At 53.3% G+C, this 21,693-nt stretch overlaps 6 protein-coding genes across 6 annotated transcripts; 3 read left to right on the plus strand and 3 right to left on the minus strand.

Annotated features, from left to right (window-relative positions):
• Positions 1–2,694: 2,694 nt before the first annotated feature.
• On the plus strand, positions 2,695–5,028 carry BDP81DRAFT_197619 (helix-loop-helix DNA-binding domain-containing protein). Its single transcript, XM_060582500.1, has 2 exons — positions 2,695–3,348; positions 3,403–5,028. Exons 1-2 carry the CDS (start codon positions 2,785–2,787, stop codon positions 4,888–4,890), a joined length of 2,052 nt encoding a protein of 683 aa, XP_060447743.1. The 5' UTR covers positions 2,695–2,784; the 3' UTR covers positions 4,891–5,028.
• A 396-nt stretch (positions 5,029–5,424) lies between these two features.
• BDP81DRAFT_447996 (transcription factor Pcc1-domain-containing protein) lies at positions 5,425–5,878 on the minus strand (the record flags this gene model as incomplete). Its single annotated transcript, XM_060592243.1, has 2 exons — positions 5,425–5,725; positions 5,835–5,878. The coding sequence occupies 2 exons, from the start codon at positions 5,876–5,878 to the stop codon at positions 5,425–5,427; spliced, it is 345 nt and encodes a 114-aa protein (XP_060447744.1).
• A 1,871-nt stretch (positions 5,879–7,749) lies between these two features.
• On the plus strand, positions 7,750–9,883 carry BDP81DRAFT_447997 (dual specificity phosphatase; the record flags this gene model as incomplete). The annotated part of the gene is made up of 3 exons (XM_060592244.1): positions 7,750–7,777; positions 7,998–8,315; positions 8,370–9,883. 3 exons carry the CDS (start codon positions 7,750–7,752, stop codon positions 9,881–9,883), a joined length of 1,860 nt encoding a protein of 619 aa, XP_060447745.1.
• Positions 9,884–9,922: 39 nt separating this feature from the next.
• On the minus strand, positions 9,923–10,528 carry BDP81DRAFT_197630 (uncharacterized protein). Its single transcript, XM_060582501.1, has one exon. It carries the CDS (start codon positions 10,487–10,489, stop codon positions 9,962–9,964), a length of 528 nt encoding a protein of 175 aa, XP_060447746.1. The 5' UTR covers positions 10,490–10,528; the 3' UTR covers positions 9,923–9,961.
• A 6,492-nt stretch (positions 10,529–17,020) lies between these two features.
• BDP81DRAFT_197658 (uncharacterized protein) lies at positions 17,021–17,962 on the minus strand. The gene has a single exon (XM_060582502.1). It carries the CDS (start codon positions 17,620–17,622, stop codon positions 17,143–17,145), a length of 480 nt encoding a protein of 159 aa, XP_060447747.1. The 5' UTR covers positions 17,623–17,962; the 3' UTR covers positions 17,021–17,142.
• Positions 17,963–20,662: 2,700 nt separating this feature from the next.
• BDP81DRAFT_423537 (uncharacterized protein) lies at positions 20,663–21,362 on the plus strand. Its single transcript, XM_060590078.1, has one exon. The coding sequence runs from the start codon at positions 20,731–20,733 to the stop codon at positions 20,977–20,979; it is 249 nt and encodes an 82-aa protein (XP_060447748.1). The 5' UTR covers positions 20,663–20,730; the 3' UTR covers positions 20,980–21,362.
• Positions 21,363–21,693: the final 331 nt, after the last annotated feature.

Consider the following 21,693-nt stretch of genomic DNA (forward strand, 5'->3'; position numbering starts at 1 on the left):
GAAGCGAGGCAGTGAGGTAGCTGACATAATCATGGTTGCAGCCGGGAATCTGCACCTTCGGCCCCCGCCCTTCAACCCCCACGAGGAGCTCAGGAGGCACATTAACGGTGGTGTTCTAGAACTTCCGTTACCTAACGACTTCTACAGAGTACTTCATACTCGAGGTTATGCTCGTGGTTAGTGAGAAGGCTACTGCACCGCTTAACCAACGCAGTCTAAGGCAGAGAGATCAATCTAGACGTAGACCGTGACGCCTGCCAGAGAACCATGAGTGAGGTCATTGGGATAGAAAGGCCAAACACCGTTTCCTATCACACCTCACGGTGAATACGGATGCTTGCCTAGGTATTCGTTCGTAGAGGGGCGGGCAATCGCAGAGAGGGAGCAACTCTAGCCGTCACTCGGTAACGTGAGCAGCTCGTGTGAGGGCCCAAACCAACGGTAAGGACATCCCTTGATGAAAAGGTTCTTCTTCATGAATCCCAATGGACCCTGGACTCTGAGAGACCAATACGACTGCAACCTGGGCCCAACGTCAGTCCACAGTACCCAACTACCGGTCATCCAAATTAAACCAAAGGCGACAGGTTGCAATCTTCGTCTGCCCCCGTTTTCTGGTCCCCGTAATCGCTCATGACTTGCAGGCAGTGCAGCACCGATTCCGGGCTGGATATTAAATAACCGCACTGCAGCGCCTGTCAGGATCGAAGTCGGAGATCCGAGATGGGTCCCCGAATTGACAAGCTCACGGACTCGTAGTGTGGGAACATGACTCCGCCTGATGGCTAGAGAGAGCCACTCTGCCTAGGGGCTGTCAGTTTTGACGTCTGCCGTGATGGGCTTGGCTGCGGGATGTCTCTTGACTCTTCTAGGCGGCTAGGAAGCTTACCATGCCTCACCTGGCATCTGGCATCCCAAGGTTTTCCTCAGAATGGAAGCAACAGTGAGAGTCTTGGGGCTTGGAGCGGTTAAAGCTCGAGCTCGCTTCCGACGAACTTGCGTGGCGCGGCGGCGCCGTTGCCGATGGGGGGCCGGATCCACTTTAAGTTAATCTTGCTCGCTCAAGGCCTCGGTGTGATCAGAGCGCCAATCCGTAAAAAGACATCGGGTGAGAAAATTTCTCCCCTCGTCCCGTCTTAATTATTGAACTCTCCAGTGTGGTGACTGGGAAGTCGTGGGACGATGGCTGGGTGAGTGCCATGGTCGGGGAGAAATACCAGCCATTACACGTCGCGGTTTCCCCGACAATCATTCCGAGTCCGAGAGGGGCCATCTGGAAATAGTGTAATACCTCCACTGTTGTCAGTTGAAACTTGAGAGAAAAGAGGAGGTTTCTTGTCTCGTGGAGAAGGGTGGACAGGGTCAGGTTGAGCACAGACGAGAGACCCCTGAAGCAGTGGCAGGCAAGTAGAAGTTGGTCAAGATGCGTACATACAGAGAGTAGCCTAATTACCTCGTGGTGTTGTCTCCGGAGGTATGGAATTGTCTACCTAGAGGCAAGGAAAGGCTTGCTCACTTCACAGTTCACACTGGGCATCGCCCGAGGGTTCGGACAGTGCTTGGAGCGAAGGCTGATATTCCCGGATAGTGAGTGATCGATCGGACAAGGAACTGTGTTAGGCAATTGTTTCGCCGAATAACCGTCAGCTGTGACTTCAACGCAAAGATACCTTACCTTGCTGCCATGTTGGGTTTTCATAGGAGTGAGGATCGCCAGGAACGGTGCTCGAATTTGTCTGGTGACCTCATCCACCCTGCTGATGATCCGAGGTCTGAAGATGCTATCGGGAGTCGCTGCTGGTACCTTAATATACCCGCCAACATGACATGTTGCCGTCGGCAAGATGGTTCGGATAGGGTCTTTGGGTACCGAGTAACATTTATCGTACTGTGTATTTTTCGGTTTCCCAATTTAACCGCGTGTCGGTCGGTTCGACCAATTTACAGAAACCTAGTGCAGCTACGGATGGCTCAACAACAACCACACAATTAAATCCCTGTACTGGGGAGTCCTTGGAAGCATATATGCACCGGGCACGGGCCAGTTCACTTGTCATCCATGTCCTGGGCAAGGAAGCATTCGATTATCGAGGCCCCAAAGCTTGGGTCCGCCAGTCTACACTACGCAAAAAAAAATTGTGTCCACGGGCTCGTCAACCACTCACCGGCTGCCAATAGCAGTCCATCCATCTGAATGCACCCCCGTCCCACCTCCTTCTCTAGGTGTGTCCCCCCCACCATTCCCACCATTCCCACCACACCTGCTCGCTGCCTCTCATCTCAGTCCCTCAGCTCCGTCGGCTCGTCTTCTCCAGCCTCTCTCTCTCTCCACCACGAGAGACAGGTTTTCCTGTTTCCGAAACCATTTCTCAACCTCGTCCACCAACCACTACATTGCAGGTTATCCAAACCCGACTTTTTCTTGGCATCGAAAGAGTGAAGTCCCCCACCGAATTCATTCGGCGCGAGGCACTGCGCTCTACACTTTGCGCCCGGCACATTTTCATCTCGTGTTCCCCACGCACCTCGAACAGAACCCCACGGCAAGCCGTGTCTTGACGTTCCATACACTGCCTTATGCGCAACCTACCTCGCCCCGACATACTCCAACGACTGTCGTTATCGACCTACGACCACACCAATCGAGGTCATTGATCTGGATTTTGCGAAACGGATCCTGCAAAAAGGAAGGCGCACAAGATCCGACGGTGTTCCCACGACAGCGTTATTTGCAACTCGGGCTTTGAAATTCTCCGACCCGGAGCCGCAACCTTCAGTATAGCCATGATGGACGCCGCCTCTTGGAACCCCCAGGACCCGGCCTTGGCGCCAAATCACGATGAGGAGTTTCAGCAATTCTTGGACTTGGGTGGAATGGGGAACCTCAGCGATGCGATGCCCTTCGATTTCAACGACTATCAGACTAGCAATGGGACCGGCATCATGCACCAGCCTGGTCGCGAGCAGCTCGACACTCAGATGGGAGGAACCGACACATCCATGCTCATGGGAGCTACCACCTCTGCCATGCAAGCGCAGCTTATCAACATGACAACAGCCGCAGCGCACCCTGCTATCCAAACTCAAATGATTCCCCCGTCGACGTCAACCGATGCCATCACCGAAATCGACGCGCAAATACAGTACCTGCAGCAGCAAAGGATGCAGCAGCAACATCGCCAGATACAAGAACAGCAGGTCGCATACTACGCTAGCCAGACACATGCTGTTCCCCCTACACCCCAGAGTCTCGAAATGCCACCCGCCAGCAACCAATTCTACTCAACCGACCAAAGCCAGACGCCCATGTTTGGCAGCAGGTATCAAAGGATGAAGGAGCAGCAAGATGTAAGAGTTGATCCCCCTCAAAGTGCAGCAAAGCTCTTAAGCTGACCGTGATAGATGGCTTTCACTCCCTTGGTCTCACCAGCTGTAACACCCTTGGATCCTCATTTCCAGATTGAAGCCGGCGGGTTCACAATTCCAGGCGCATACTTCAGCCCTCTCACCTCACCGGCATTGCACGCGCAAAGCGACCAGGGACTTCTTTATGGTCGTCGATCGTCCCTCTCAACCCACAACTCACCAGCCGAGATGGACATTGAAACGACAACCACGCAACAGCCAGTGGTAGATTTATCAAAGAAGGCTCGCAAGACCAACACCTCAAGAGCTAAGGCCAAAGCCAGTGTTCGACAGTCGCCAATTTCAAAACCCCAGCGCAAAAAGGCAATACCCACGCCGAAGATGGTATCACAGGCTCTCTCAGAGATGCGGGAGGTGAACGAGGATGGTTTGGATCAGATGCTTCCTTCGACGGCTCTGCCAGCCCCGATGAGCAGCGAGGAGTCTGAAAATGCCTCAGTATCGCCTGAGAACTTGTCAGATATGCCCCCACCGCCTCTTCCGCAACAGAAGCAATCGAGCAAATCGCCCTTTATTCAGCCTCAACCTCAACCCCAGCCTCACCCTGCTATTCCGGCTCACGTTCAAGGGAAGCCGTCTCCCGCCACCCCGGCCTCTCTTATGAAGCTGCCTGCTTCCAGCGCAAACAACTCCGCCTCATCAAATCCTCTCGATCTAGGCCCATCAGACCACATCGAATCGTTCGAGTTGCCCGAGTCCGTTAACTTTTCTGCTCCAAAAACGAAGCCCCCTAGACTGGACACGTCAACGCCAACTCAATCGCCTTTGGACCCCGGCACGGCGACGGGTTCGTCCTTCCAGCCGCTCCCTTCGCCTGTATTTGCCAAACCTACCGCTGCGGCGTCAGCAAGCGCGAGCCCGAACCTTGCTCCTGGATCTTCAGGCCCTTCGGCGCGGAAAACGCCAAAGCTGTTGGCCAGGGGAAGTCAGAGCAAAAGGGGAAGCGTGAGCTCGGTACATGTATCGCCTGCATTGCGACCGAGAATATCACCTAGCATCAAGCCGCTTCTACCTGGAACACCGGGCATGTCCGCCGAAGACACGGCATCTCGTCTATTAATGTCAAAGTCCAACTATCAGAACATCCTCGAGGGCAATACCGTACCCGGTGTGACGTATCCCAGCGAACTGTCGACCAACCTCACATCAAAACGCACGTCCCACAAGATTGCGGAACAAGGCCGCCGGAACCGAATCAACTCGGCGTTGCAGGAGATTGCGATGTTATTGCCGCAGCCGCCAAAGGAGACCAAGAGCGAAAGCGAAGAGAGGAAAGAGAGAGAGAGAGAGGCCAAGGCTGGAGGGGCGCCGAACAGCAAGGCCAGCACCGTCGAGCTGGCCATTGAGTACATCAAGCAGCTCAAGCAGGAAGTCGCTGATGCCAATAAGCGAGCCGAGGAAGCGGAGAAGAAGTTGGAGCTCAAGGAAAAGTCTCTCGAGCAGAAGGAGACAGTGGAGAGCTAGAAGGGCGCATATCTAATGACGAGCCTTGAGAGCTACAAAGGCAATCTATCGATCAACAGACCGGGCGAGCATGATATACGAGGTAATTAAGGGGGGTATAGAGGAATATCTGGGGTTGTAAAGCTGTTGGGAAGCATATTCCCCTGCCATTTCTGTTGTATCTGGCCACATTCAGGGGTCATCACTGGCACAATGCCAAGGTATTCGGTTCAGGAGAATCTAGAAGCAAAATCTAGACTGTAGCTTGACAGAGAGAGCATTGGCACATTGTGATCATGTCACATATCGTGTGGCTGTATATTCTAGGGTATCACAAAAAATGTAAAAAATATGAAGTCATGATGCATCATTTTCCGTCTCCTCTTCCCGTCGCGTGCGACTGCGCTCTCGCTCTCTCGCGCTCTCTTTCCAGATTCTCAATGGTGGCTTTATGCTTTTTTGCTCCTTTTGGTTCTCCATATTTCGAGTGGCAATTCGTAGAGGCGTTTTCAGCCTCCTTGCAGCGTCTCTGCCTCTCCTTCGTTTATGATTCCCTTATTGCGAACAGATCCAATTACGTTCCAAAATATCAACATCCAGCTCCTCCATAACCTCGACGACGAGGTTCAGGCTCTCCATGAGACCATTGACGGCCACGCGAAGCATGCGGTTCGTGGTGGCTTTGTAGTGTACGCGAAGGACGGAGGCAGCATCGGCGTCGGCGTCGGCGGTGCTCGGTGAGTCGGGATCGATGGAGAAGGTGCGGCGGACGAGAGGAGAGAGTTCTTGGTCGACGTCGAGGGCTTTGTGTGCGACTATTGCTAGGCGCGGGGTCGGGAAGGGGACGCTGATTGTTCTATTCGTTTCGATGTCTCAGCTTTTTTTTTTCTTCATCTTTGGAAATGATACGATACGATATGAGAAGAAAGGGGTCCATGTGGGATCTGGGTATGGCGATAACTTACAGTGAGCAGGGGAACTCTTGGTCAATGGTGTTGTGGACGGCCATGGTTGGAGATTTTGGGCGCCGGCAGCGTTTTGCGCTTGGTGGGATGTGGAGGGGGAGGGGGAGGGGGAGGGGGAGGGGTGCAATCGAGATAGAGATAGGTATGGATAGTCGTTGGTACACTATCTTAGGTAAGTAACGTAGGTGGACAGGAATGGGAAAGCCCCGTCGCTGTTGCGCTGTTGCAGCGGCTCTGTGGGGGAGGGATGGAGATGTTTCGGACAAGGAACTTGAGAAGGAGCAAAAAGAGAAGACAAAGTCGTCATTGGCGGCGCAAGAAATTCCTGTCCGGCCGGCAAACACTTTGCTTGGAAAGTAACGTACCTTGCCTTGAAGAAACCAATGAGCGGGACAGCGGGACGGAAACATGAGGTGAGCACAAACCTTGGAGGGACCGAGAAAAAAGATCTGTGTACGGAGTAAGGGTGCCCCGCCATTCCACGGGCTTGTTTCCATGGCGGCATCAGTCTAGGACCGAATGTGACACACGACAGAATCAAGCAATGTAGCCAACGCACACGCACAGGGCTCTCGGGCCGTCCCCAAGGTGACTGGGTGACCTCTTTGACTTGCACATGCTCTATTGGTTCCATTGGGGATGATGTGTGTTGTTCCATACTCCGTACCCATCCGTATTCGTAGACGGTAAGGTAGGTACCTAGTCCACAGTTCAAAAGTCCACAGCAGAGGGAGGAGATGCGCAACGTGGGGTTGCCCTGGCGCAGCAGCACATGTTGTTTGATGCAGTGCCGCCCGATAAGCAACCTAGAAAGCCTAGAACCAGTTCATGCGGAGACGGTTATCTGTGCCTTGGTTTGTTATTGTTGGAATAATCCGATAGAACCTGGAGAGGGGCGCAAGCAATGGTCAACAGCCGTCAGATGCTGCAAAGGGATTAGTTTCCACGGTACCTTGGCAAGTTAGGTAGGTATCTATGTGCATAGTGACGGAGTAAGTTGGTGGTAAGCCAAGCGGGATCTGAGGCGGGTGCGTTTGCCTCAGGCGTTGTGAGCCAATAGGACGGTTCGATCCATCCGTCAGGAGGCGCACTTGGTCAGTGCTTCCCCTGGCAGGTTGTCGTGACAACGAACCTGGCAGCCCGGCAGCCAGCACAACACTGGATGAGCAGGGCCAGAACACACCACAGCAGTGTGGTCGCTGTGGTGCAGGGGGGCCACTTGAGGGGGGGCCACACTGCACAGAAGGCTAAGGGAACAACAACCGACCCTTGCTGTTTTGGGCCGGCCCCATATTGACCGCTTGGAGCAAAACACACAGCAAACCATACAAAAACACCGTCACTCGGTCTCCTTTGCGCTTTCGCAATACCTTCCTTTTACCTCATCCTCCCAATAGACTCCGACAATTGTCTTGCCCGCCCTTGAAGCATCACATCTCCCTTGAGTCGGGTTGCCGTTTTCTTGCGCTTCCTTCTCTTTTCTCCGCAAGGGCGTCGCAGCTTTTCTGGTCTACTTCCCAGACCCCGAAAAAAAAAAAAACATCAAGACCAAAAAGGTGTACGGTAGCTGCTTGTTGTTGTTATTGTTTCAGACCAGCCATTTCAACATTCCTGCCTCAACCCAGCTCACAATCCCGCACCCGTTTGCTGCACGACACTTTCCCCAGGGACCGCCTTCTCGAGTTCCCTTGCGCGCGCATTACTTTGCATACAAAGGAGTAGCCTCGCCTCTGGATAATCTCGGCACCTGCCTTGATCATTTCGACCCCCCTCCAGCCTCCAGCCTCCTCCAAGTTGCGTCTTGAATTCCGGCGCCGAGAGCAACTGCCTCCTCCCAACTTTAACCGGAGAATAGCTTCAGAGAGGAAACAGAGACTCGCCAGTCCCAATGGCGCCTTCATCCAAGAGTGCCAACATGGGCCAGGTCATTGAGTATATCCCGGGTGAGTTTTCGCGCGTGCCCTTCCAACTCCAAATCGTGCATTTTGCCCGCCCCCAACATCGCAATCATGTCGCATCATTATCCTGCGCTTTCTCGGTCGCCTCGCTCGTCGCAAGCCGACGTGAGCGCAGCATGCGACAGCTACAACTATGCCTTACCCCAGCTTCATCCCTACCTCTTTTGCGCCTTCTTCCCCGTCTCAATTCTAACTTGGCTTCCAGACCGCCTGTACCTGGCCGCCTACATCCACCCGCCCACGGCCGAGACCATCTTCCCTTACGGCGAAGCTGCCCAGTCTTCACCTAGAAAGCGATCACAGAGAGCCGCCGAAGGCCCAACACCCGTCCAGACCGCCGCCCGTCAAACACCTTACTACTTCACCGTCGACGATACCCTCCTGTACAATGCTTTCCACCACGACTTTGGCCCGCTCCATATTGGCCACCTGTACCGCTTCGCCCTGCAGTTCCATGACGTCCTCGGTGCCAAGGAGAACAAGGATCGCCCAATCGTTTTCTGGAGCAGAGCCGACCCCAGAAGTGAGTCGCAGCATCGCAAGTTGTCATGGAAACCGCTAGCTAACAGTCTACAAGGTCGCGCCAACGCTGCTTGCATGCTCGCCTGTTACATGGTCCTCATTCAGAACTGGCCCCCGCACCTGGCCCTGGCCCCCATCGCTCAAGTCGACCCACCTCTGATGCCCTTCCGCGACGCTGGATACTCCCAGGCCGACTACGGTATCACCGTTCAAGATGTTGTCTACGGCGTTTGGAAGGCCAAGGAGGAGGGCTGCTGCGCTCTCGACAACTTTGACCTTGACGAGTATGAGAAGTTCGAGAGAGTGGAGCACGGAGATTTCAACTGGATCACGCCACACTTCCTGGCCTTTGCCTCGCCCCAACACACACCCGTTGCCAAATTCCTCGAAGGCACTGAGGAGTTTGACGCGCTTCCCAAGTCGCTCGGCCAGCTCGATGCCAACAACACGCTCCCCCAGCCCTTTAAGAACGTTCTGAAGCACTTCACCGAGAGAAACGTTGGCCTCGTTGTCCGTCTCAACTCGCCTCTGTACTCCCCGTCTTTCTTCGAGTCAATGGGCATCTCCCACCTCGACATGATCTTCGACGACGGCACCTGCCCGCCTCTCACCACTGTTCGCAAATTCATCAGACTGGCACACGAGACCATCACCGTCAAGAAGAAGGGCATCGCCGTCCACTGCAAAGCCGGCCTCGGAAGGACAGGCTGCCTCATTGGTGCATACCTCATCTACCGTCACGGCTTCACAGCCAACGAGATCATTGCCTTTATGCGCTTCATGCGCCCGGGTATGGTCGTCGGTCCCCAGCAGCACTGGCTTCACATCAACCAGGGTATCTTCCGTGAATGGTGGATCGAAGAGCGCATCGAACGCAAGCTCCGCAAGGAGATGGCCGCCAACGCCGCTGTTCCCAGCACCCCGATCCGTGCCATGCAGAAGACGTCGATTCGTGCCGGCCAAGCATCCACGCCCCCGCACAGAAGCACCTCGAACCGGACGCCGCTGAGCGAAGTCGACCATGACCGCAATAACATTGGGGTTCAGGAAGACTACCTCCCGGCACCGACACCTGGCCAGCCGAGGAAGACCAACAGGGCAGATCGCCACCACCCATACCAAAGGTCAACTTCATACACTGCAACAGTCGAGGAAGAAACGGGCATCCACCAAGACGCCGAGACCATTACGGTCCACAAGCATTCTCACAGCGCCGAGTCGGATGAAGAAATTCACCTTCGCATGCGCTCGCAACGGAAACCTTCGGCATCGCCCGGTCGCAGTGAAAAGCGCTCAGTTAGTCACTCGGCTGCCGCTGTATACCAGACGTACATCGACAATGATGCCAGCAATGACGTTGAGAATCTCGGAACATCACGCGTCAAGCAAGTGGATAGAGTCAGCAGCGCATCTGGTATTCTCACCAAAGTTCGTGGCAGTAAGCGGTCGGGCGAGTCACCGAGGTCCAAGGATGGAGTCCGCAAGACGAGCGGCCGTGTTGGCAGTGTGGGTACCTCCGCAACGTCAGCCACGGCGGCGTCGACGGCCCGCAAGGTCTCTGGTGCCTAGATGTCACGCAGAGGCATCCAGCCTGGCCCTCGTTCTTGAGTCTCTCTTTTGGACCACGGGACTCAGACCGACTACTTACTAACCACTTATGATGATAATGATCACGACCGGTCCATGTTGTTCTGCATGAATTGGCGTTGGGTTCTGGTAACCTCGGAGATTGCGGCAAACTGGGATGGTGTTTACGGGTGGAAGCCGGCTTTGACCGGCATGATGTCCATGACACGGCGATGATGACGATGATGATGAACGGGTCCCTTGGGGCGCATTCTCTCTCTCCCCCTTCCCCAAGCATTCTATGCATATTATACCTGGCTCGGCAATCGGCCGGTTCAAACCTTGCTTTTGGCTTTTAAGGCGTTTACGGGGCGGCATTCTGGGGTTCTCAAATGTATTGTAATTGTATTTCTCACTGCGGGTTTTTGCTCCGAGACATTGTTTTGGTCTTTCTGTTCGTACGCTTGGGGCAAATGGAGAACAGGGAACGAGGCAAGTGGCAGTAGGCATTGTCTTGTTCTCCTGGGAAAGAGATGTTTCTGTCAGAACATAGATGAGAGAGTACACATGATGGAGGAGTTGTTTTTGCCCCAGCTTGATTTTCCGCATCAATACAAAAGTACAAACACTAGTCGTCTGACTTTACAATTGCAATATGATGTGTTGGGATGTCTGGTGCACCCTGTGACTGGGCCAGAGACTTGATGGCTTGGAGTCGTTCTCAGGTTTCGCGCAAGTTGACTGAGACTGACACTACTGAGTACAGGCCTTCCTACGTTCGGATCGCTATATAAAGATGCGAAATCTTCTTTCCTAATGGAAGTGACACCCAGTCATCCACCTACGGGAAGTCTTTGGTGGGGCTTATCGGGGGACTCTGTCAAACGTCGTCTGGAGGGGTTCAGAATGAGGTGTTCGTCTCTCTTGTATTCCTATAGAGAGAATTCTCTTTTATGAAAAGGAGGTGTGTGTAACCATCTCTCGCCAGGGGGTAGTATTAGACATGTCCCGGCATATATTCCTCTGGCAATATTCTAGAAGAGGGACAAACCGAACGAGGCTGGAGGCGACCCGTCCTTTGCCGAATTTAAGTGCAAGTTCGCGTTCTCCAGGCACTTGGGACCAATTGTCTCGGAGACCGCACAAAACCAAATCACCCTGGCGGACCTCGGTACTTTCTTAGGCGTCAGTAGACTCGATAGAGACTTGGCCAATGGGTTTTAATTGAGGATTTCCCTGGATCTCTCTAAGATTACTCTAGGAATTATATGAGTGGTTTTTTTTCTTTTCCGAAGGATTTTCCAACAATATTATGATGACTCAGAGGACCTTTCTTAATGAATTATTACTACTTCACCGTATACACTTGCGACTGTGTATCTCGTGCTTACGGGACTGACTTATATTATAGGCCCGATGGTCTCCCTTTTATAAGCATGAAGACTAGAGCCGACCCGGGCAGAATGCGCGAGCAGCAACCGTTGGGTACCCGGGAGATTTAGTGACACGACTTGGCAAATGACTCTGAAGGTCGTCGAACACACCACATCACCATCGTTTCATCCCTAGCTTAAGCCCATCGTAGGATATAGTTCTTCGCGCTTGCCTTGAACTCAAGTTCGAGAAAGAGACATTACCACGCCCGTCTAAGAAAGATACCACGTCCTCAAGCTATGCCCGTTTTCAAGATCATCGGCAGGAGTTATTTTGGTTAAATGAAGTCACTTGATACTTCGAATTTCGTTTCTCAAATAGTTATTAGGCTAATAGACGAGGCATTTTCAACCCTCATCTAACTTTGGAAACTTGTCCCTCTTGGAACATTGGTCCGTCTACAAGTCCGCCGGTCTGTTTCTTTCTACCCTGCCTCTCGCAAGATCGAATTCATAGAGAACAAGTAACAGGTGCTTTATACGAGAGGTAAGGATCCCCTCTAATGGCCAGCCAATTCCTCCATCCTCCACCATAGGCACAAAAGGAAAAGAACCCGCATACCAAACGCCTCTCTCCGTGAAAGATACTTCCTCTCAACGTTGGCAAGTTGTTTACCAAAGGAGCGGTAACATGGATTTATACATGATGAAAAGACACATTGGAAAATCACACAAATGCGCGACGGAAAGTGTGTCTTTCTACCGCATTCTATCACATCTCTGCTTATGTTTTCACATCGGAATCATATCACATCTCACCCCATCACAGTCAAGACCAAGTATAAGAGCCCATGTATGTTGGTCTTATGTCTCTCCTTTCCGGACTCTACTCCTTGCCAGCCGTGGTGCAAACCCACGCGTTGCGTCTGAGTACGTTCGCAGCAGACATCAACAACATCTCAAGACAGAAACACCACTTTTCTTTGCTTGGACATAAGAACCGAGTATCATCATCACCATTTTCCCTATTAAACTCAGTAGCTTAATCAGGGCATGCAGATACCCAACTTCCAAGCCTCAGTCAACCTTTGCCCAAAGGCACAGTCCAAAATAGAGGACTCGTGTGCTTTCCGACCTTCACCTCACAACCAGCTGCCAAAGTCGGGAAGTCGGAGACAAAGAAACGACTTCATCCCCGTCCCGCACGGGATGGTAAGCAACCTGCAAACATCTAACCGAGAATGAAGCGTTATCTGCACACAACTCCCAACCAATACCACCCATCGTCCACCGATATACTGCGGCACGACAACAACAAAACTCCACGTCCCCCCTACAGAATTGAACAGAACCCCGCGCCGAAGCAGGGTGACACAAAGGGGGGAAAAAAAAAGGGGGGGGGGAGAGCGGAATAACGAAAATGCCAGAAATATTTCGTACAGAACCAATGGGCGCTGTGCCGCAAACCCATAGCCGCAGGTTCATCAAGTTCGGGCGGGCACAGCACCACAGCACCACCCCCCTGGCCTGTCACCCGATACAGTTCAGGAACTGCCAGGAGTCAGGAACTCAGAGTCCAGTCGAGAAAGAGTACTCCTCAGAGATTGGATCCCAGCGACATGGTTCTCAAAGTGGGGGTCCGACTGCTGCGCTGCTGCATGGCAGTTTGTGAAAAATAAAAAACGCTTTGACGTGAGACAACCGTTGAACGTTCGCTTACTGGGATTCGGGAAAAGCCATGTGTGCCCATGGGGTTTCTTACGTATGCCCCTCCTAATGCCCATATCGTGTGCTCCCCGTCCGTATACTTGGATAGATAAGTCGTTCATGCAGCATCAGCAACAGCAACAACGACAGCACGTGGTTGCAATCGGCAAATTTCTTTCTCTCTTCAACCACGAGCACAACGTTCCATCCACATTCGACACACACTGAAATTCAAACTGGGGGTGCTGGTGCTGGTGGCTTCGGCGCTCCTCGAAAAAAGTTGAAAAGTGACAGCTTACCTATACCTTACAACCACCCCTGCTTTTCCCTCAACACGACGTCGGAAAGCCTCAAGAGGGTTAGTAACCTTTTCAAACTCTGGAGACCCGGAAGTCTGAAGGGGGTAAAAGAGTGGATATCCTTTGCTTAACCCCCAGAAACCCGGGGGCTTACCGTTTTGCTGCCGCGCAAACGTCCAGTGTGCCTGACATAGCCGTGTGTTCCATGGCGAAGCCCGTCGCACTCGCAGAAGAGGCCCATCTGCACAACATCCCATCCCTCCCTTCTTCCTCCCATCTCGTGCTGGACCCCCCGGGGTTCACCGTTCTAGTGAAGAAAGTCCGCTTTCCGTACTGTCAGACTTTACTCACCTCGTTCAAACCGCGTGCCCTCGTATGGCTCGCCTAGCTGTAAGTCGTCATTTCGAGGATGGAGGAGAACACATCCGTCCCCTCGATGCTGTCAATCACTGGCAACCGGCCATTTGAAGAAGTAGGAAATACGGAGTACACAACGCAGTCTTGGTCCCTCATCATTCATGCCAGTGCCAGAGCTTGTCTGCTTTCTCCGCTGCCGCTTTGCCGGCAGAATTGGCGAACATGATGGCGGAGAGCATTGTCGAGAAATTGAGAAAGATATTGTGTATGAACAGAACTGCGCGTCAGAAAAGGAGACGACTCGAGCAGAAGTCGAGGTTCAGCTGGCTGGCCCGGCCCAATGTTTAACACAAACGAACTGGAATTGGAAAGCTGCAAGAAGTCTGTTCGTTGCCCCAGGCCCCGGCCATATCACGTCGGACCATGAGCAAGGGTTTCCACCACGCAGCCACGCTGCGCAATAGAGTGGGAATGTCAATGGGCTTTCGGTCAGGTACTCCGTCCTCCTGCGATCCACTAATGCACCTCCATTGGAAAAATTTCGCAACGGTATTGCGCCAGAGCAGCTCATTGTTTGGTCTCGTGTATTGAGATGAATAGGATCAGGTGATTGTCTTGAGGCGTGCGAGCAAAGGCTCTTTTGAGAGTGAACAGCAACAGCCACGTCTTGAGGCGGTTGAGGGTGTTAACAGTGCGGCTCTGGCATGAAGACAAAGGAATCTCCTAGGACTCCATCCAAAAATTGAAGATTCGGTGTCAGGTCTCGGTCCTGAAGCCGTAGGCTGCTGGTCGTTACGCCAAGTTTGGCTTTGCCTCATCCTGGCCGACAGGGTCGTTCTGTAGTAAGTCTCCTGTCGGGGAGGGGCTCGCGACCAGGAGGTTCGCAGCAAACATACATGAGCCAAACCAAGGATCCTGCGATGATGCGCATAACCATTGCAAAGGACCGGCACGGTGCGCAACATAGTTCAACCCAGGAGAGCGGCACACTGCCATGGTGCTGATGAACTGGTAAAATGCCGCGACCCAAGTGCGTGGGAGCTAGCCAGATGTTGGCCACAAGTGATGTATGTTCAGTGCCACCCTGCATGGCTCCTGTGCGTCTCGTCGCCCGCATGTAGACGCGGGTCGACTGTCAGATGTAAGTGAACTTATGTGTGTGTGTGCGCGCGCCAGAAACCGAGAGGGAGACGAAGTGCGTGTGTGTGGAAAGAGTGTGTGTGGTGCCGCCGTATGCAAAACATATATAAGCGTATGCATCCTGTTCCTTCAGGACGATGGAGCCGACGATCAACAGGAGAGAAAAACTTTGTCGACAGCAGATAGCTCTTTGGCAACCGGAACTGCTCAGCCTCAAGAGACCCCCGTGTCGCGTTGCAATCCAGAACCTACCGTCAGTTCCTCGTCATTCGTTGCATTGCGCACTCCCGTCGTCGAAACTTGGCAGCCCCAGTTTCTCCGTCACAGCATTCTCGACGGGCCGAGCCGTCAAACACTATCCGAACGGCTGAACCGCGCCAGACAAGACCGTCTCAACTTCAGGCAAGGTTTTGCGAAGAGAATTGCGAAGAGAAAGAAAGACCCAGCAAACTCAAATCGCGTACCGAATCATGATTGATACGCCAACGACGCCTGCCCGGTCCCATGTCAAGCCGCAAGCAAACGACATGGCGGACAAGGTCTGCGCCCACAACAAGTCTGGTATCTGCGGTTGCAATAACATAGTACCGTGGAACAAAACCCTATGCGACAGCTGCGAGCAAGGCAATTGCTCGGGTTGAAAGCTAGAGGAGCAGCTATACCGGACTCGTGTGATTGGACAGTGGCTTGTTACCGTCCAAGTTCAACTCGAGACGCCCTATAAGGGCAACACGCCACAATTTGAGTCGCATGTGTGGCGCATGGAGCTGGAATTTCGACCGCATTGCTATCGAAGCAAGAGGATTTGGTTTCAAGTTGATTTGGCGCAACCACAATGCGACATATTTCTGGATGTCGGCAGCTAGCTGCGGCTATTTCGTGCATGAAAATACGGCCACGAGCGTCATCTACCGTGGCAGGAGTCGGCTGGATAGGTTTGGGGAGTTCTTTGCCTTTGGAGGGTGGATTTTGGGTCTCGCATTCGGCGCGGTGCGAGTAGCTGAAAAAAGGAGGGAAGGGGAATCTCGAGTTCTGCGCTACCATTACACCGCATACATTAATATATTGGCTTACAAGTATTGTCATCCTTCACTCCTCACATCGAGTGGATAGGTTGCCATCAAGGGGAGAAGTTGGTTGACTTGTTCTGCACGAGGAGAATCGATGTGATCTCTGCAGGGATGCATGCCGCCGGGATCGTGCCGCTGTTGATACTCGATTGGCACACAACTGTCGGGAACCGGAGGAGGTCGGAGACGCTGGTGAGCTTAAAGTCTACCGTCTAGGACAACGATGATCGACAGACCCAATTATCCGTGTACCACCGGAGATCAACGTGGAAGCGAAGAAATGCATGGAGTGCAAAGTAAGAGTGGTTGGGAAGAGAAGAGCTGGAATTAGCGGAAATCCGGACAAAGATGAGGAGTCGTCGAGAGTCTTTGTTGGCGGGCAGACCATAGACGACCTAGACAGCGGCCCGTTCCTTTAGTAAGGCAATCACAACCACGTGGGCAAATCAGCGCGACGAGACTGCCACCACGCCTTGCCGTACCGACGGAGTACCAACGCTGGCGTCTGGAGGCTTGCCATTGGCCCACCTTACTATTAGAAAGGACCAACGGCCGGCAGTGCCTGACCTTGCTTCATCTTGGAGACTTAGACAATGGTACTGTCTTAGCCACCCATTTCAGATGCTTCCTTCTGCTGCAAGTCAAACCTCCTCAAAGTCTAGAGCATTCGATGCTCACTCTGTCAAGTATGACCCCTGCAAGCGCAAGTCAAGAACCACTTGCTTCCTGCTCGAGAAGACAGTTCCCGGCTGCCCGGACAGCGTTCAAATTGGGCTCAGCATGCTCTAGATATGCCTCAGTAGACGGGAAAAAGCTGCGAGGTGGGTCATAAGTAGAGTATGTTGAGACCCTCGAGTTGTCGTGCTTGGATACACATACGGTGAGTCAGGCAAATGCCTTTGCAAACATCTCACATTGAAACGGCCCGATGGTGCGTCATTTTATCAAAGTCACTGCATTCCAGAGCCTATGAGGGGCAAAATGTGAGGTCATCTCAGGTTCGTCTCATTCAGAAAATAGAGTATGAGTATGTGCATCATCTGTCGGGTAGGTCTGCAATCATGTCCCAGTAGGTATAAACTCCTCCAACTCATCCGACAGCCCAAACAATAAGTATGGCCAGAAGTGTAAGGCCACCCGGTAGCCGAGGCTCCAATCCGCTTTCCAAAAAAACCCAAAGTGGTTGATAAAATAAAAGGTCTCCAATCAGCCTATCCCCGGAGAATAATAGTGATATCAGTCGTGAATCGAATTAATGTATTAAGTGACTAAGCGTTGCGCATTGTGAGTTGCGCGCTGACGGCCAGGTAAGCCGTCTAGTTCAGTGCGAGAGCAGCAAGACCGACAACGGCAGCCATGAGACCGCTCTGGACGAAGAGGCTAGAGCCGGCGCTCGCAGGTGCGGAAGGAACAGCGCTGCCTGCAGAGGTGGGAGCAGAAGAGTCGGCAGAGGTCTTGATGGGAAGGACGGTAGACTTGGTCCAAGGAGCCGAGGCGGTCGGGCCAGCAAAGCTGGTGGAGTTGGCAGCCGGGTAGAAGTGGGACGACGAGGACGACGAGGACGAAGAGGAAGACGACGAGGTGGAGGTGGAAGTGGGAGTGGAGGTCGTCGAGTTGATGGTAGGCGCAACAGACGAAGTCGGCGTGTACAAGGGGCAAGCCGTGTTGGTCGGGTTGCACTTGGTGATGGTAACCGTCTTGGTGGTGGTGGCGGTCATGGTCGTGGTAAGCTCATCCGAGGACTGAGCGACGGCGACCGAAGCGGCCAGGAGAGCGAAGATGCTGGTGAAACGCATTTTGATTGATGTTGGTTGGATGAGATATGGGTGCTTTGTGAATCGGTATAAGTCTATGTATGACCAAAGCCGACGAGTTTCCACCGGCCTGAGTTGTGTGTGTGCGTGTGCAAGGCGTCTGCCTTTAATGAATGCAATGTCAAGAGAATGACGGGATTGTCTCGTCGATATTGATAAATCTGAATGAGAGTAATATGCAGCAAAAAGGCACGATGACGAAGAGCAGTTGCAAGAGAGTGTGGGCACTGGACGCAGCGGTAAACGGTGAGGAAACAGAAGCGAGAGTGTAAGGCGTGTGGGAGGGGGCAGGCGAGGTATTTCTCCTTTTCACGACTCGGCCGAACAACCACGACACAGTCCTCAGTCCTGACTCCTCCTACCGCCCCCCAGCGCCCCGTCTCCAGCAGGACTGTGTGGACAACCAGCACAAGCGCCGCTGGGCGTGTGGGCTGGCGGAAATTTTGCGAGCGTTGGGCGACACGGCGTTTCCTGTGCCTGGTATGCCTGTGCCTGTAAGGTCCCGTCCCGATGGCCCCCATCCCTCCCCCCCGTGGTCCCCGTTGGTCGTCGACGCGGCCAAAGAGAAGGGTGTGTGGGTGGCCAGTGGGTGCGCGAGCGAGGACATGGGGGGCCAGACTCGTTGCTCTGTGCGCTTTGCTCGGCTTTCCTTTTGCTTTTTTTCTAGTGCTAATAACCGCTACCAAAGCTAGCAAGGCTGCAAGTCGAACAAGCCAAGGGGGCGAAGTGGCCATGGGAGCCTTCCTTACCTTGCCTTGGGGGAATTGCATTCTCCTGATCAAACTGTCAGAGTTGTGAGAGAGTCTATCCGTACCACAGTACCTATCCGTAGAGAGGAGAAGTTGAGCTTGCTTAGGAGCCGAGGAGATGAGACTCGGAATTCGGGAACACGACAGGCTGATGCTTGAACGCTGGAAGATGGGCTATAGAGGATAAGCACGGCAGGGTTTGCCTCTTTTCGTATGTCTCTCTCCGAGAGTGACATCTCAGACGGCTCATTGAATCATTGATAGTCCCCATGCATGGCATCCGTAGAGACTAGAGCCCCGGGATGGCCAGAGGAGCGCAGAGAGACGTGAGATGAGGCCTGTGGGTGTTGTCCGATGTCCCAGGGCCAGGCCTTGGGTCAACAAACCAGAAGCGGCTGGTCAGTCCGGGCAACGGCACCAAGGCCCATGGAAGGGATCGTGTCCAAAATTGGGTCCGCAGGACGCAGGATCCCGTCGTCGGTGGTGGTCCGGGTGATTGGCTACACAGACATGGCGGTGGGCCGGCACTGCACGGCGCAAGCTTGCGCTTCGCGGCTTCGCTGACGGGACCTTGCTCTAGATTTTCTTGGTCTTCTCAGCCTGCAGCTCCCACTGGTTCGTGCCTGCAGAGCCCTGGCGGATCGCCTCCAGAACCCCTGCTAGCAATATGCAGGAACAGCGTATCCTGGTGCATTGGAAAACAACTCATCCGAACTTGTGAGCAGATGGCAGAGTCAGGACCAGTCAGAGCCGCCACAGAATCTCCAGGTCATCATTGACGCCAAGACAAGGTCGATGCTGCGTTGCGGCTTGCCGTTGCTTGTTTGCCATGTCTCTCTTCTTTTCGCTGGCTTGCTGTACGGGATGACGGGGGCGAGGCAGCAAACGTTGGGTGTTGGATCCCTCTCCGTCGGAACGTGGGCGACGTGGGAAATGCGCTTGCCAATCATTGCCCACCGAGACCAAGGATTTTCATCGTCATCACGTCTTTTCCATTCCCCCACCCCGTAGATGATCCTGACTTTTGTGTCGGGACTCAGAGCTGTTGGTTGGCACCGTAAAAACCGCTTGGGGCCGCCACTGTCCTCGGGAATCAAGCCATTGCTCTGCGCTCCCGCCATGGCGCCGACGCCGTTTGTTATCCGCTGACCGACGGAATCTGGTTAGAGGAGTCGACGAAAAATCTAGCTCGTCTTGAGCCGCTCGACCGGTTTATTTCGGGATCGTGCGACTGCAGGGAGAAGCACAGCATTTGCGCAGGCGCTGGCGTGGTTTTCAGCGGTTGACAACAGGCACACCACTAAATGTGTCTACGTCTGCAATGACGATGTGCATCGTCCCGCTGTTATCGTTCGGCCGATTGAGATTCAGGTCTCTGTCTCTCTTCTTTGCTCGGTCATTGCGCGGTTCCACGGTGTGACCCCAGGCCTAGGGCCCTGGGCGAGAAACATCGGTCAGGTCGACCCTCGCCCAGCCAATCCGGCGACGTCGTCTTGAGTAACCATAAGCTGTTTCCGGAGTGCTTCCCTGTCGGAGCACTTGCGAATCGGCGCGAGAAATGATCTCAATCATGGGGAGGCTCCACCGCCATTTCCCGTTCAGAGGGGAAAATCATGGATGTACAGCGCTGTGGAGGTGCCAGCATTTTGGAAGCAAGGGCCCCGGGAGTTCCTTATCCAGCTGGCTCAAGTGGCTTAAGAAGCGTAGATGTCGTGGATGTCTTCTCTTTTTCGCGAGATGAGGCCAAGGTGCCAACAAGTGGGCACTGTGCAGTGATGGGCTTTATGAGGATCTGTGAAGAAGAAGATAATGATGTATCCGTAGAATGCCCCTCCGAATACGGATTTTGACAGCGATCGTCGGCGCGACGGAGTACCGTCACAACAGCCTGGTCCAGAGTTGAGGATGCGAATGTTTCGTGGCCCAGTGGAGCTGGCTTGTGGTGAAACATATCGCAACTTTGATTCCAGAGGGCCAGGTGTCCAGGACGGCTCTTCGAAGCTGAAACGGGACTTTGAAACGATTGCTTGTCGCTTCCAGACCTTGTAGTCACATCGTGCGATTGTGTATTCCGCCTCCACGTTGATTGCAACAACGGCAATGGCCTCTCGTGAAGTGTTTGATTGAGGAGTCGGCTCACTGCAGGGAAGCCCTTGCTGCGGCTGTTTGGGCGCCCTGTTGGGGCTGTTTGCAATGAAGTGTGAATGGCTTCGTCGACCTATTCGACGGCAAAGTCGGCGTGTTGGTGACTGCGCATAGGCCATTCAGACGGTGTCACATTGAGTTTGCCATTGTGTCTGTTCAATCGCCGGCAAATCCGCTGATTTTTGTCTTTGTTGTCATGTTCAATTTAATGTACTGGCTGGTAGTCTTTAGCGCTCGTAGCTGTTCAGGATCACGCTGTTTCCCACTTGGTCAGAGTTTGCTGATGGCTGCCAAATCATGTGTGCCAGTACTCCGTATTAGAAGACTTATAAGCTTGTTCTTGGCTGTTGACAATCGGGATTCCCAAATGTATGACAAGAGCGACATCGACAGCCAAAAATGTGACTTTTTTGTTCCCCCCGTTAAGAACCATAGGTTTTCTTGAAGCTTGCGGTAAGAAGTATGGTTGACCGGCTTGACATCGCAGTCGTGTGAAATTGCATTATAGTCGTGTTGGAGGCGTATGGCGGCAGTGATCCGATGCTACATTACCATGAGATGTCAGGCCGGGCGAAGGTGAGTCCGGGACATGTGTGGATGAAGTTCTTCGAAATCTGTGAGACGGCGACACTGGAGTCTTGGACATGAAAATGCGAGAGCATAGGTAGGAAGGAGCCAAGTTGGTTCTGGGCAGCGCTTATCGCGTGACGCTTTCCACTTTTGAACACCTCATCTTGCAGCTTTGCTCTGCCAGCTCATTTAGGAAGCCACCTCACTCCTGCTACTTTCCAAATCCTCGAACCATCGGGCGCCACTGCGTTGTCTAGCGTCCAGTCAGGCAAGAGGTGAGAGTAATGGGAGTCTGAATACCTTCCTTTCATCTTTGAAGTGACCGGGTAGAGTTGAAAGCCAACCTTGAATCAGCTCCTTAGGTAGGTAGTACGGAGTAGTTAGTACCTGCTGTACGATTGCATTACCCCGCCCCCGCATGCCTTAGGTAAGGAATGTCCTCGAGCCATACGCTTAGCACCGACAGTCTCCAGCCACGACCCTTCGAGTTTCATCTGCGTGGAACCCCCACCAGCAGCCGCTGAACCGCTACCGGCGTATCAAGCAGCACCGCATCGTCTCACTGGAACGCAGCTACGGATACATGTCA

This window comes from Colletotrichum phormii (assembly GCF_030913505.1).
Source record: "Colletotrichum phormii strain CBS 102054 chromosome Unknown BDP81scaffold_6, whole genome shotgun sequence".
NCBI classification, from domain to species: Eukaryota; Fungi; Ascomycota; class Sordariomycetes; order Glomerellales; family Glomerellaceae; genus Colletotrichum; species Colletotrichum phormii.

Bases quoted from the DNA above. Each gene is read 5' to 3' on its own strand.
- BDP81DRAFT_197619 (XM_060582500.1), top strand. From the start codon at position 2,785: ATGATGGACGCCGCCTCTTGGAACCCCCAGGACCCGGCCTTGGCGCCA. The intron at 3,349-3,402 runs GTAAGAGTTGAT...TGACCGTGATAG, and splicing joins GGATGAAGGAGCAGCAAGAT to ATGGCTTTCACTCCCTTGGT.
- BDP81DRAFT_197630 (XM_060582501.1), bottom strand. From the start codon at position 10,489: ATGCGGAAAATCAAGCTGGGGCAAAAACAACTCCTCCATCATGTGTAC.
- BDP81DRAFT_197658 (XM_060582502.1), bottom strand. From the start codon at position 17,622: ATGCGTTTCACCAGCATCTTCGCTCTCCTGGCCGCTTCGGTCGCCGTC.
- BDP81DRAFT_423537 (XM_060590078.1), top strand. From the start codon at position 20,731: ATGTTCAATTTAATGTACTGGCTGGTAGTCTTTAGCGCTCGTAGCTGT.